Here is a 14,594-nt window from a genome sequence, read left to right as displayed (position 1 = left end):
TAATTTAAGATTAAGGTCGCCTCCGGGAAACCTTTCCCGCACAGGCTGACACGGAGCGTCGGGGACTGGTGATGCAAGAAGTCTCAGGCCTTTGATCTTCCGGATGATAACACGGTTTCCCTTCTACGAACGTTCGGTTTGCCTGGCTCCTCGCCGAGATTTCCACAGCTTACAGTGGAGAAAGCCGGCCAAGGCCGCCCCAATGTCACAAGCCACACGCCCTTAGGGGAGACAAAAGAGCCTAGTAGAGAGAGCTGCACGGCAGTCGCCACCCTGCGCATGCGTCTCCGCGCACACCGCAAATCCCACATGACGCCCTTTGGTACCCTCCGCCTTCCTGCGGACTGCGCGTGCGTGACCTCACGACCCCGTGACCCGCGCACGTCCTTGGCAGGCGCAGGGGCAGCTGGGAAGATGGCGGCCTGGGTACCTTGTCGGAGGTGGGGCTGGGAGGCGGTGTCCTTGGGCCGGCACCGAGGCCTGAGCGCGTCGCCTGCTCGGAAGCCCCCGCGGGCATGGTGGCCCCCAGGTTAGTGAACGGAAGGCGGGGACTCGGGCTCCTCCCGACGCTCGTCCGGCGGCCGCCGAGTGCCGGCCTGGCGCCCCATTCAGAAGCGCTCTGTGGCTTTGTGAACACTTCGGGGGGGGGGGGGGGGGAGAAAACTTTCTGCTGGAGCCCCGGCGCGCCCTTGGAGATCCTTGGCGGCGATTTACTCTGCTATTTAAGGGGTTTCTGCGGCCTCTGAATCAAACGCTAAGACCAGAAAAAGAAAAAAAAATTTCAGATGTGCATGTAATGTATTTGGTTACTAGCTGCTTCTAGGGCTTTGCATGCCCTTACTTTGTTAAATGCTTAGTCCTGCCCAGCCAGGGTTGACTTAAGGAAACATAGAGTCTGAGGAACGTTCTTTGTACATGTAGACGCTACCTTTGGACTAATACCTGGTTTTTCTTCTCGAAAGAACTGTAATTTCTTTACAATGAAAACTAGAATTTGTATTAATAATACATACATAGAGTATATGGTATATGTCATATATTCAGAGGATATATACATGTATGTGCATATATATATATGTATACATACATACATACGGTATAACCTTGAATAATATCTATGGTGCCTTTCGCAACTTGCCACACAGCTGTTAGATGCATAGAGTTTAGGAATAGGAATGTCATATAAATTAACATGGTCAAATTTTGTAAAGTACGTAACCAGTTTAATTTACACTGCACTCAAAAAAAAAAAAAAAACTTCACTATTATGTATCTCATCAAAGTATAGTATTTCAATTTGTTAGCAAAAATAAAATATTCCTTTATCTCTTTAGCCGTATTCATTGACCATATGTGCATCATATTGTATAGAGGTGATTTATGTTGAACCTCTTGTTTTTGGTTTTATGTTTTCTTTTATGTTTTGTTTGTTGTTGTTGTTTTGAGACGGGTTTTTCTGTGAAACAGCCTTGGCTGTCGTGGAACTCGATTTATAGACCAGGCTGGCCTCAAACTCACAGAGGTCCGCCTGCCTCTACCACCCAAGTGCATGTTCGACCACCGCCCGGCAAGCACTTTGTTTTATAGCCTCAAACAAATCAATAATAACTTCGTAGGATGAAATTCATGTAATGAGAGATAATGTCTGAAAGGAGATAAAAGGATTATTTGTGCATTTAATTAAGGAATTGGGGAATGAACATTGATACAGTCTATTGACCAACACAAACTGATCCCCAGAAGCTCTGTTTTTTGACAGATTATTTAAAGTTGACATAAATTTCCATACCCTGAAACTTAGGATCTGGTTGGCAGGTAAAAGCGATAGCTTTAAAGCTTTTGATTCTTAGTGTGTGCTTGGGAAGTGTACATGGTTTGCTTGGTTTCTGAGACAAGGCTTCACCATATAATATCTTGCTCTCCAGGGACATGTAGTGACACCTTCCTGCCTGTAGCACTCAAGTATTATGATATGTGGTTATTGGGGTATAACACCACACTAGACTCTCTAACCATCTTTTTTTAAAAATGTAAACCGAAAATGGGAAAAGTTTTAGCAGGACACACGGGAGAGACCCAGAAGTTTCTCCAACCACACACAGACTGTTTAATATTTATTTTTTTAAATGAGAGCTAGCTAAGCAAGTAAAGACACCTTGGAACCATAAGGTGGAGGGAGAGAACTATGTCCTGAATTCCTCATATATGCATAGCATGTACATATACACTAAATAAGTAATTTTTTAAAAGATTTATTGGTCCATAAAATGACTATTCAGATGTATTCAAGCCTGTCTTTGGAAGGAAGAAAGTGTGATTTTATTTTTTAAATATTTATATGGCTTTGGTTTTTAAAATGGGAAATTAAAACAATGAACTAGATTAGCCCTGCAATGTTCACAATTTGCCCTGCTATATTTAAATAACTCTATGTGTACCACTTACAAAAAGCCAGCCAACAGAAGTAAACACAGCAATCAGAGTTGGGTGAGAAGTATTTTTCCAAGAATGATACTTGATCCAAAGTTATTTTTTAAAGGGACGGCTTTTTGAAACCCCAGTTGGTAGGAAATTACAGTGGTTTCTTACCTGTTTCTTTATATTCCCGGGGAGGATTGCTCAGTGGTAACCTGATCAGAAAGAGCCCGGTACTAAAGGCATCGTTCCTTCCTTGCTAAGTACTTCTCCAGATCCTTTTACCTCTGCCTCCCAGATCATGGGATTGCGGTGCCTGCAACTTTGCCAGTTCCTCTTTGAAATATTCTTCTAAAGGCAGGAGAAAGGGAAAGACAGAGTACGCCTGCACCTCTTTTCCACACTCATATGTCCATAAGTAGACAACATGGAATTCCTGAAACATTGTTAAAACAAAAAGAAATCTCCTGGGAGAGACTAAGGGCTGTATTTAAATTAAATATTAATTGCTACTGTTGAGGAAAATCAAGTGGCACCAACATGAAGATATTTTTTGATGGGTCTCTGTCTTTTGTTTCACTGAACTTTCCTCCTCATTGTGTATTTTAGAAGATTATGTGATTGGGCCTTGCTCTAAGAAGGTAAATATTTTGATGTATCTTTAAAAACTAAAAGTCTTATGCTCGAAGCCTATTTTGATTTCCTATCAAATGCAATGAGTTAAGAAAGTTAAGATTTGAAAATATATGTTATTTTCCAAAAATAATTTTCAAGCTATAATTCATACTTTGTCTACTTTGTTTAGCTTGCAGACAAAAGGTATCACTCTCTTTCCTTAACCGACCAGACCTTCCAAACCTGGCTTATAAGAGGCTAAAAGGCAAAAACCCAGGAATTATCTTCATCCCTGGCTTTCTTTCTGATATGAATGGTAAAAAGGCACTGGCAATTGAGGAATTTTGCAAATCTCTAGGTCACGCCTATATAAGGTAGGAATAATACATTTCAGAGGATATATTGCCATTTAGCATTGTAATAGAGCCAACTGAAGTAATTGCCAGCATTTGAGTAGACGAATTTATTTTATTAGTGGTTTAGGATCTTTAAGGTCTCTGTGCCATGCTGGCTAGATTGGCAGAAAAGAGCATCATAAGGGAACTACCAACTAGATCTTTAGATACATCTGTGTGGCAAAAAACATGTACTCATTGGATTCTTTGTAATCACTTGTGATTATGGATTATGTCCTGAAGACATAGAACTTAATCTGATCATTGTTAATTATTACTTTCTAAAGTCTCTCAGGGGTACAGCATGTGTTTAGCACAAAATCCTGGACTCAATCCCTAGCACAACCCACATATACAAAAAGGATTTTTAAATGTAATATAAAACCGTAAGATTGATACTGTGTAATTTACATTTCTGTTTTCTTTCTCCTTTACTTATTATAATCTGAATGTGTGTGAGCATAAAAAAGGATAGGTAGTGTTTAGTTAAAACTTAATTTTATATTTATTTGTTCCTTTTCATTGAGATACTTTAATAAAAATTTATTCATGTAACAAAGTTTGTTAGTTTTATCAAATTTTTCAATATAAAGAGGGAAATATAATTTAATGGGAAAAAACAATGATAGAATTGAAGAAACAGGATCGAAGGCTGAATTCTTTCAGCAGCTGAAGAAACAAATCAGTAATACAAAGTAGATAGAGGTTTGTCATCCAGTAGAAGGCTGGACTGCAGGAAATTTCTGTTTTTTTTTTTTTTTTTTTTTTTTTTTTCCTAGCACAATAGCACAAGCAGCCTAAAAAGCCATTCATCTAAATGTTAAAAAGAATAGTCTCACTAGTACTCATTCAGTAGTTCTAGAAAATACAGCTGCATTAAAACCTTTAGGCATTATCTGTTCAATGTATTTGCAGATATTATGTCATTAAGATGAATTTAGTCCAGTTCCTTTTCAGACTAGCAAAATTATTTATTTTCATTCTCAGAATTTATTTGTAAATCTCTTGACTTAACTTGCTTTGAAGACTAGAGCTGAATAATACATTAAGAATTATAAAATGTAGTATTTGCCCTTAAGCAATGGATGAAAATACATGCATGTTATTAGGCAGAAGTACTCATCAGAATGTCATTCAAAAGAGAAGAAATTACATAAGGTGAGAGACACTGAGGAGGGAATTGATGGACAAGACTTTACAAAGGGATTCTGGAAAAAAATAAAGATGTGGGTAGAAGGACAGTTATATCTATGGAGAGAGACCACTGAGAACATACATAATTATCAGGAATATTGCTGCCATTGCTTTTTTTGTCAGAAAAATAAAGAAAAAAAAATGAGCATTTTAGGACTGGGGAGATGGCTCAGTGAGTAAAGAACTTTCTATGCAGGTGTGAAGACCAGAGTTGAGATCTCTAAATTCAACCATGTAAAATCTGGTGGGTATGGCTGCCTGCCTGGAAATCCCAGCATTTGGAAGGCAGAGAAAGGGAATCTCCTAAGCAAACTGGGCCAGATGAGCTGCAACAGTGAGCCTCAGAGTCAACATATAAGGTGGAGAGTGATCAAGAAAGACACTGGATGTCAGCCTCTGGCCCCTTCAAACATGTGTACATGTTCCTGTGTACCACATACATAAATGCACCCACACACATGGGAACACATACAGCAAAACACTTAAAAATAGAAATCACCATTTTATTAATTCTTCAGTTTCATTTGAAAATAAAAGCTATATCCAATTCCAGACATAATTTAGTTTTCTGCATGTTGGATGATATATATGCATTTGTAAACTAACCCTTTTACTACAGATTGTTTAATCAAGTTCTTTGTGTGTAGCATTGTAATAATGCTGAGTGTAGTGCCTTCCAAATCCACTGTGTATGTACATGATCATGTGTGAGTATGACCAGGCATGCATGTTTGCATGCATGTGAAAGCCAGGAGACAACCTTGGTTGTTGATTTTTCAGGAGTCATCCACCTTATTTTCAGACACAAGGATTCTCTCACTGGTTCGAAGCTTGTCAAGTAGGCTAGAGTAGCTACAAGGAGCCCCTGGGATCCACCTGTCTCTGCCTCTCAGCACAGGTACTTGAATGAGGACATCAAAAGAAGTGATGTGACTTAAAGAATGGTTAGGGGTTTGGTGGGGAGTTTTCAAGGCAGTAGAATGGCATGCAAAATCTCATAGTTATAGAGTAGTTTAGAATGACTGGGGATTTTGATAATTGGCAGACATGATAGGATACTTCATAGTTTATTGACAGACTTTGATCTTGGATCCCTAGGAAAATTTAGAAGGTGAAACTTCATGGTGAAGTTGATTCTGGTCCTAAGCAGCAGTAAAGGCTATGAAGAAAATAAAACAATAATAATACAGAGCTGTGAAAGAAGCAGTTTCAGCATATGAATGGCCAGAGCCTGATTTCCATGAAATACAATGTGTGAGCTAAAAGACTGAATGAGTGAGGGGTATCTCATGGATGTCTGGAGATAACTTCAAGAATGAAAGTGAGAATTCACTTGAGAGGGAATGAGATCTCTGAAAAAAGGAGGTCAGAGTGATAGATAGTCAGGGAAGTATGGTAAGGGTTTTGACTTTTATTAAATATACAAATCATGTATGATATGGTATTTCATTTAAAAGGATCGTCCTGACTACTATCTGGGATAGGTTATGAGGATGAAATATAGAAATGACAAGAGACTTAGAAGACTCTGTGTTGGTCTAATAAAGATCATAACTTGAACTAAGGGTAGCAGTGGAACATATAAGAAAATGATTGACGTGAGAGGTACTTGGAAGTTAAGACAGTAGGATTTACGAAAGTACATGCTGAGTGATGTTTTACTGTAGTTTTGTCATTGTAGTAATGAAGAATGTCCTACTTTGCTTTTAAAAATCAAAGAAGCAAGCATGGGCAAATTTCCACATGCAAACATCTAGGTATAAATATATATTTTGCCTTCTTCCAGGTTTGACTACTCAGGAATTGGAAGTTCAGATGGTAACTTAGCAGAATGCACAGTGGGGAAATGGAGAAAGGATGTACTTTCTATACTTGATGATGTAGCTGAAGGACCACAGGTAACTGTTTTTGTTAAGTAGAATGATTTCTGACTCAAGCAATATTTGGTTTGTTTCTTTAGATATGTCAATTGATAATATTTTGTCAATTTTGATTTTGATGAACAATTTGATTTAAAATTATTCTATTTCTACTTTCTAATAAGCAATAAACACTTATTGAACAAAGTTTGTTTTCATAGTTCTATATTATAGACATAATAGCTTTGCAAAAGTTATATTGGGAGGCAGAGGCAGGCGGATCTCTGAGTTCGAGGCCAGCCTGCTCCACAAAGCAAGTCCAGCAGAGCTAGGACTACCAGGAAAAAAAACAAAAAACAAAAAAAAATAAAAACCAGCTAGTTATTATAATAGTTTAATTGAATTTTACTTTGTGTTACATATCAAAAGTCTACTAAAAGTCTATTAAAAGGATCTACATGGATATAAAATGCAAAGTCCATACATTTCTATTAAGCCATTCTCTTTATAGACCAGTATGAGAATCTTTAAAGCATAGATGTTTATTTTTAGATTCTGGTTGGATCTAGCCTTGGAGGATGGCTCATGCTGCATGCTGCAGTTGCACGGCCTGAAAAGGTGGTCGCGCTGATTGGTATAGCTACTGCTGCAGATGGCTTGGTGACACAGTTCCGTGCACTTTCTGTTGAGGTAAGTCACAAGCCATTTGACAACCCCAGTGAGTGCTCACTAACATCCTGCTGCCTTTTCTCTCTGTACTTGTACACTGACTGCCTCTAACTTATTAGAGTGACCTGTCCTTTGTCTTTGCTGCCCTTTTGTGGGGTCTCCTAAGGTTTCCTTTTCTCATGGCTCCTTGTAAACATCCTGCCAAATACATGAGCCATGCCAGTGAAGTCATGCTGCATACTTTCTCTTTTAGCTATATTTATTTCATTCACCCAATGGAATTCCACATCACTGTTCCCTTTTTTATCCCCTTGGTCTCGTTTGTGGAGTGTGGGGAGTACCTGTTCTTACATTGTGTGAAACTGGACTAAACAAGTGTGAAACCTTTTTTTTTTTTTTTTTTTAAGCCTAAAAACAGCATTACGTTCTGTAGACAGCATACAAGAGGGAGAGCTTTTTTTTTTTTTTTTTTTTTTTTTCTGGCTTGGGTGCTTGGTGCATTCTTTTCTACTAATTCATGTCTTATAGCAAAAGAGAAACAGTGCTTTTCATCAGGGTTCTTCAGCGATTCATTGTAAAAATGGAGTTTCTGATCCTAAACTCTGTTTGGATATGTGTTTAGGCAGTGTCCTAGTTAGGGTTTCTATCACTGGGACCAAGCTGAAGGGAAAAGAGTTTATTTGGTATGTATTTCCACATTATAGTCCATCATTGAAGGAGATTAGGACAGGAACTCAAACAGGGCCGGAACCTGGAGGCAGGGGCTGATTCGGAGGCTATTCAGGGGTGCTTCTTACTGTCTTGCTGCTCATGGCTTTCTTTAGCTTCCTTTCTTAATAGAAGCCAGGGCCTCCAGCCAGAGGTGGTACCACCCACATGGACTGGGCCCTTCTCCATCAATCACTTATTAAGAAAATGTCCTGTAGGCTTCCTTCCAGCCCCATCTTATGGAAGTATTTTCTTAATTGAGGTTCCCTTCTCTCAAATAACTTTAGCTTGTGTCAACTTGACGCAAAACTATCCAACACAGATAGTCTAGTTACCTGCAAGGACAATGGAATGTAATCGCTATCTTTTTGTACATTTGTGTTGTTTCAGTGCAATCATTTGAGTTTTCCTCTCCTGTAAAACTTAGTTCCTGATAGGCCAAAGACATAGAAATTAAAAAGGTTAACAGTGTTTCAAAATGGGTTTCCAGACCTAGTGATCAACTTTGAGCTTCATATTGAGTTAGAAATGTGTTCAAGAAGCTTCCCCCACAGTAAAGTCTAAGAACCAGTTTTAAGAGTTCAGGAAGAAGCAGGGAGGTAAACAATAAAAATGAAGTACATAACATTGAATAGTAAGTATTAATGACTTTTGCCTCGGGTTCTTTGATCTCTGCCATAGAATGTCTGAGTTTGTCCTTAGTTCCTGTTGTTTTTCTCATTTCTTAAGACAGCCTTATTGGAGCTAGGGAGATAGCACAGTTGTTAAAATGCTTATCGTGCAAGCATAAGGATCTCAGCTAACTCCAGACCCCTGCTTTTTGTTTTGTTTTGCTTTTTGAAAGCTGATAGGCTGGGGAAATGACACAACAGATAAAAATGCTTGACAGCAAGACTGACAACCTGAGTTCTGTCCCTTGGACTGGCGTGATAGAAAGAAAACCAACTTTTGCAGGTAGTCGTCTGACTTCCACACATGTTCTGTGGCACATACAAGCATTCCCTTCCCCCCTCTCCCTCTGCAAAAATAACACTAAATGTAATTAAGAAATAATAATGCTAAGTATAGTGGTGTGCCCTTGTAATCCCAGTACTGATATGGCAGATAGGTAGATTCCTGGAGCTTCCTGACCAGCCAACATAGGCCACTGGGTAAATGCCAGGCTAGTGAGAGATCCAGCCTCAAAATGAATCCATAAGATGGGGCTGGAAGGAAGCCTACAGGACATCTTCTTAAAAAGATACTTGTTGCCAAACCTGATAGCCTGAGTTTGATCCATCTGACCTCTTCACCCATGTGTCATGCACACACACATACACATAAATAAATAATAAATGTTTAAAATGCTTACAAAAACAAGATAGGAGGGCTAGAAAAATGGCTCACCAGTTAAGATCATTTACACTGTTATAAGGACTAGAGTTAAGATCCCAGCTCCCAAGTAACAAGCCAGGTGTTCCCACAAACATCTGCAGGCCCAATTCCAAGAGGAGGAAACAGGGAGATCACTAAGGCTTGCTGCTAGTCTAGCTGGGAAAACATGAGCACCAAGTTCAGAGTGAGACTTTGCTGCAAAAGGACTAAGAGTGGAGAATGATAGAGGAACATCCCTGCCCCCTCCTCTGGCCTTCATGTCTTCTACAGGCATAAGCAATGTACACAATGTTTCCTTTTTCTTTTTTGAAAAGTAAACCAACAATGGACAGTGTTTCTGAGGAATGTCACCTGAGGTTGTGCACTCTCACATACAAATTTACCTCGTGAGAGTCCTGATATTTTCTGTCAGAGTTAAAATTATGAAGTTGGTCTTCCCTGTGCTTATCTCTGATGTCTAGAATGTTTAACTCTTTTTTTTTTTTCCCCCCTTAAATACAGCCCCTCAGTGATTAGCTTTTTCTTGTTCGTGACTCTGAAACTGACCCATGCTTTATGCTCTTTGTTGCTAGTCTTTCTCTGCCCTGCCAGCCAGCTCCCAAGTAAACAATCTGAAGACTTCTTATTAATTATGGAAGTTCAGCCATTGATTAGGCTTGTTTCTACCTAGCTCTTGTAACATAAATCAATCCATTTCTACTCATCTACATGTTGCCACATGACTCTCATGACTTGTACTACTTTTCTTGCATGTCTGTTCCCTCTGCCTCTGCTGGCAACTCTACCTTCTTCCCAGAGTTGTCTCTGACCTGAAAATCCTGCCTAGCTATTGGCTGTTTAGCTTTTTATTAAACAAATCAGAGTGACATTTCTTTACAGTATACAAAAAGATTACTCTGACTCACCAATACAACGCTTTTCATGATAGGAGATTTTCTCAAGGAAAATATATAGCTTGAAAAGGAGTTCTTTAAAAAACAGTTTTTTGTTTGTTTGTTGATTTTTTGTAAATTACAAGATTTATGCACATTCTTTTTGCATGTGTGTAACTAAATTGCTCAGCATGTTGAGAAGGTGGGCATTAAAAATCAAATGCAAGGTGTCTTGGGTAGGATTTGTTTTGCTGTGATAAAACTCCATGACCAAAAGTACTTAGGGAGGAAAGGAATGTTTTATTTCATCTTACAACTATCAGGTCACACTCTGTCACTGAGGAAGAAGTCAGGCCAGGAACTGAAAACAGGAACTGAATGAAGCAAAAGCCACAGAGACAGGCTTCTTGCTTGTGCTTGGTTTGCTCATCATGCTTTCTTATACAATTCAGGACTGTTAGGTTTGGCAGCAGCCACAGTGAGTGGTCCTTCCCCCATCAGTCATTAATCAATAAAAAGCCCTATAGACTGCCTGTAGGCCAGTATTAATTAGGGAGGCATTTTTTTCAGCTAGGAGACCCTCTTCCCAAATGACTCTAGCCTTTGTCAAGCTGTCATAAAACCAAACAGCCCAGAAGAAAGCAGAGGGACACTGGGAGCCCTGCCTCCCCATTAAACCACTGGTCCTAAGATGTCAAGAGAGCCAAAGTGGAGAACTTTGCCAACTTCCCAAAGCTTTGGGCTGTCGTGTGCAGTATTTCTCATTATTATCCAGAAAGAACTGTCTATGGTCATTGTCTTCTTTGTGTTTTAGAGGATCACAGACAGAGTTCCTAGGCATTTGGAATTTAACCAGCTAAAAACCATACTGCCTTGAACAAGCTTCTGAGAGTACAACTCATGCATCTTATATAGTTGCTCTGGGTAATGCCATCTTACTTATTGCCAAACTTTTTTAGAGTTTAGTTGGAAAAACTTTGTTCTTCAAATAACTGTTCCTTCCATTTGAGGGCAGATAACAAGTGAAGATCAGGGATGTTTAAAATAAAAATTACTAATCAGTATTTTCATAATTAACATAGGTGGAACAAAGTTTTCACTGCTGGGGTATAGTACAGTGTTGTTTGAGGATAATAATTTTTTCTTTAACTTATTTTGCATTTGTGATACTAACATGGATTCATGTATTTTTCAGATATAAAATGTCAGTGATTTTTTTTTTAATAATTTGGAAATGGGAATTTATAAGCATTTAAAATCTTTTCATGGAAGCTTAAAATACATGTACTAAATAAGTAAAAAATTGGAATTATGTAAATATATAATTGATAATATGTTTTATATGTTATAAACTTAAAAACAAAACATTTAGAAAACTATTGGAAGAAAATCAGAATAATAATATAGCCATAAGGTAGGATTATAGTGATTTTTAGTGTACTTTTATATATTTTCTATGATTTGCATAGTTTCCAGGTTTTGAAAAATATTTTTAACTCTGTGTGTGCATGCCAGTGCATGTTTATGACATAAGGTATTATGTCAATACCTTAACTGCACATACCTGCATAAACCTGCATGAAGACCTAAAGAGAGTGTCAAATCCCTTGGAGCTGGAGTTATAGACCATGAGGTGCCCAATGTGGGTTCTAGGAACCCAGCTAGGCCCTGTGTAAAAGCTGGAAGCACTTTTAACTGCTGAGCCATCCCTCCAATCAGAAAATTCCAATTTTTAATTAGAAAAATTATTGAATGTAAATAAATGAAATTTAAAAATCAGTCCTCAAAGATATGTTAATGTTTCATTTTATCATAATATAGAGAAATACATTATTCAGCATTTCCAAGGCTTCTGTTACCCAAACCAGTAAATCTTCACCCCTGGAGTGCTGGGAGGTATATCTGTGCACTTCAACAATTTCTTTCAACCTAAATTGCTAAATTAAGTGACTGATTGTTTTGAAATTTCAAAAACAATTATCCTAAGATTTGCTTTGTATAAACATCACTGTCTTGAGACCAGTTCCCAGAAATTGCTGTACTTATCTACCTTCCATCTCCCCTTTCAGTCGGGGTAAAGCAGAACTTGCCATAAAGACTTGAGTGATAGGGAAATCTGAGTTTGATTGCTAGCTAAAACAGTTTCTGTCTTTGGACTTTGAATATGATTTTAACAATAAGCCTTTTTTCTTTTATAAAAATAGAGTAATTACAGAATTATTTCCAGGACTGCATGAAGTAGTATGTATAATGTGCCTTGCATGTAGTAATTAATTTATGTTTTCTTTTGATGAGGTCACTGTGTTGCTCTGGTTGTCCTGGAACTTGAACAGGCTGTGTAGATCAGGTTGTCCTCAAACTGACAGATCTGCCTGCCTTTACCTAGAGGTTGCTGGGATTAAAGGTGCACCCCATCTGGCCCAATTTTTGGTGATCACTCTTAATGCTCCTGTATTGCCTCTGTCCTGTCACTTAAGGACTGCCTTTCTCAGACTCTGCCCCTGGGTTATTCATATTCCTGCTTTTATTTTTCCCACTAGGCGAAAAAGGAGATAGAAGCAAAAGGGGAGTGGTCCTTACCATCTAAATACAGCAAAGACGGATTTTACCACATTCCATACAGTTTCATTAAAGAAGCGGAACACCACTGCTTGTTACATAGCCCCATCCCTGTGACCTGCCCTGTGCGCTTGCTCCATGGCATGAAGGACGACATAGTTCCTTGGCACACATCTCTGCAAGTGGCTGACCGAGTAGTCAGCCCAGATGTAGATGTCATCCTCCGGAAACACGGTGACCATAGAATGAAGGAAAAAGCAGATATCCATTTGCTTGTTTGCACTATTGATGACTTGATTGACAAGCTCTCAACTACAGTTAACTAGAATCACATTTGTGATTGGTATGCACTCTAATGCATCCAGAAGATTGAAAGAATGGTAGTAAATCAAAGACCCAGACACATTAGGGTTCCCTCTTACTTTTCCTTTGTAAATACCGCTAAGTATTTATTTAATGATGTCTTTGCACAAATACACAAATTGTGACAAAAGTATTAGCTGCTGTTTGGAAAATTTTGTCCTTCCTTTTATCTTTGATATTTTTCCCATTAAAATAGTACCTATTTTTTTATTCAAGAGATGTTTACCTTTCTTACATATACTTTAGCAGTGCCAGCTCTTGTGTTCCCTTCTACTTCAGTAAAGCTTGAATATTTTGGTTTTTGTTTGGTACCATTATATGTGGAAGTTTGTAAAATTCTGATCTTGAAATGCCATTCACAAAATAGAGGGAGACATTTATTGCAATAAATTTTGAAATTATTCTAAAAATGTCTGAAGCACAATAAAGTTGAAACAATGAGGCTACCATGCTGTATTTGAAACTAAAATTACTATTTAATTTTCTTAAGGTTAACTTTTATAGTGACGTAAAAGGTATTTCTAAATTTCGTATTGTCATTTTTATGAAAGTCTTCCAGGTTTTGTTTTGTTTTTAGTTTTATATAAAATAATGGGTAGGTGTCCTAGAACTACCTCTTGTAGACAGGCTGGCCTCGAACTCACAGATCTAGCTGCCTCTTCCCAAGTGCTGGGATTGCCAAGTACTGGGATTAAAGGTGTACCATCACTGCCCAGCCAGTTATAATTTCTAACACCTCAATTTTATCATTGTACATCACTCATACGTATCCCACTGCTCTGTCCTGTCTCACTCTGCTTTTCCCCATACCCTTTCTCTTTTCAATCACCTTTCTGTCTTCAAGTCACATCTCTCTGTGAGAGACAACATAATCTCCCACCATTACCCTTTCGTGCTCCCCTCCCCCCACCTTAAGAAGACTCTTCTCTGACGTAGTCTACTTTCTCCAGCCATATAATATATGTGTGTTTAAATTAAATCTACGTGCTACATGTGAGAGAAAACACCATATCTAATGTATTTCACTTTATAGAATCTCAGTTCTACCCATTTTCCTGCAAACATGTCTTATATTTAAATGGCACTTATCTAATAATGCATTTATTTTTACAGTCATTGGTTAAGACTGAAGAGAAAAATGATCTTTCTGTATTAGCTCTGCTTTCAAGAATACTTTCTACCAATCTATGTGCAAAGTCAGGTGATTTCTACCTTAGGATGGCAGAAGTGTAGAGCCAGTAAGGAAACAAGAAATGTTACTATAAAAGTTATGTTTATCTGAATTATTAAGTTGAAAAGTTGACTCACAAAATGAGTATGTGTCAAAAACTTATAAATGGGAGTCAGCAGATGGTAACCCTGGTTCAAAGAACAGTTTAAAAAAACAGGTATTTATAGGCATTGAAGAAAAAGGCGGTGATAAAATTCCTGTGCAGGAAAGTGTTACACCTGGATAGCAGAACATCCTGAGAAACAGACCTTTTGAGTTGGCCATTGATTGTCTGGGAACTTGAATTTCAGGGACTTCCACTATGGCCAGCACTGATCTCAGTAGCTCACTGTGCTTACAT

General features: G+C 38.4%; 1 protein-coding gene across 1 annotated transcript; it reads left to right on the top strand.

The window, feature by feature from the left end:
- The first annotated feature begins 369 nt into the window (after nt 1-369).
- Abhd10 (abhydrolase domain containing 10, depalmitoylase) lies at nt 370-13,238 on the top strand. The gene is made up of 5 exons (XM_051191550.1): nt 370-529; nt 3,221-3,404; nt 6,406-6,517; nt 7,031-7,168; nt 12,642-13,238. Exons 1-5 carry the CDS (start codon nt 415-417, stop codon nt 12,984-12,986), a joined length of 894 nt encoding a protein of 297 aa, XP_051047507.1. The 5' UTR covers nt 370-414; the 3' UTR covers nt 12,987-13,238.
- The last annotated feature ends 1,356 nt before the right edge of the window (nt 13,239-14,594 follow it).

Source organism: Phodopus roborovskii, unplaced genomic scaffold (genome assembly GCF_943737965.1).
Source record: "Phodopus roborovskii unplaced genomic scaffold, PHOROB, whole genome shotgun sequence".
In the NCBI taxonomy this organism is placed as follows: Eukaryota; Metazoa; Chordata; class Mammalia; order Rodentia; family Cricetidae; genus Phodopus; species Phodopus roborovskii.
The sequence above is the reverse complement of the archived record's forward strand: the minus strand, read 5'-3'. Positions and strand labels throughout refer to the sequence as shown.

What these genes read in the sequence shown, in the direction of transcription:
- Abhd10 (XM_051191550.1), top strand. Translation starts at nt 415, where the DNA reads ATGGCGGCCTGGGTACCTTGTCGGAGGTGGGGCTGGGAGGCGGTGTCC. An exon ending in GCGGGCATGGTGGCCCCCAG is followed by an intron (nt 530 to 3,220) that starts GTTAGTGAACGG and finishes TACTTTGTTTAG; the next exon opens with CTTGCAGACAAAAGGTATCA. An exon ending in CTAGGTCACGCCTATATAAG is followed by an intron (nt 3,405 to 6,405) that starts GTAGGAATAATA and finishes GCCTTCTTCCAG; the next exon opens with GTTTGACTACTCAGGAATTG.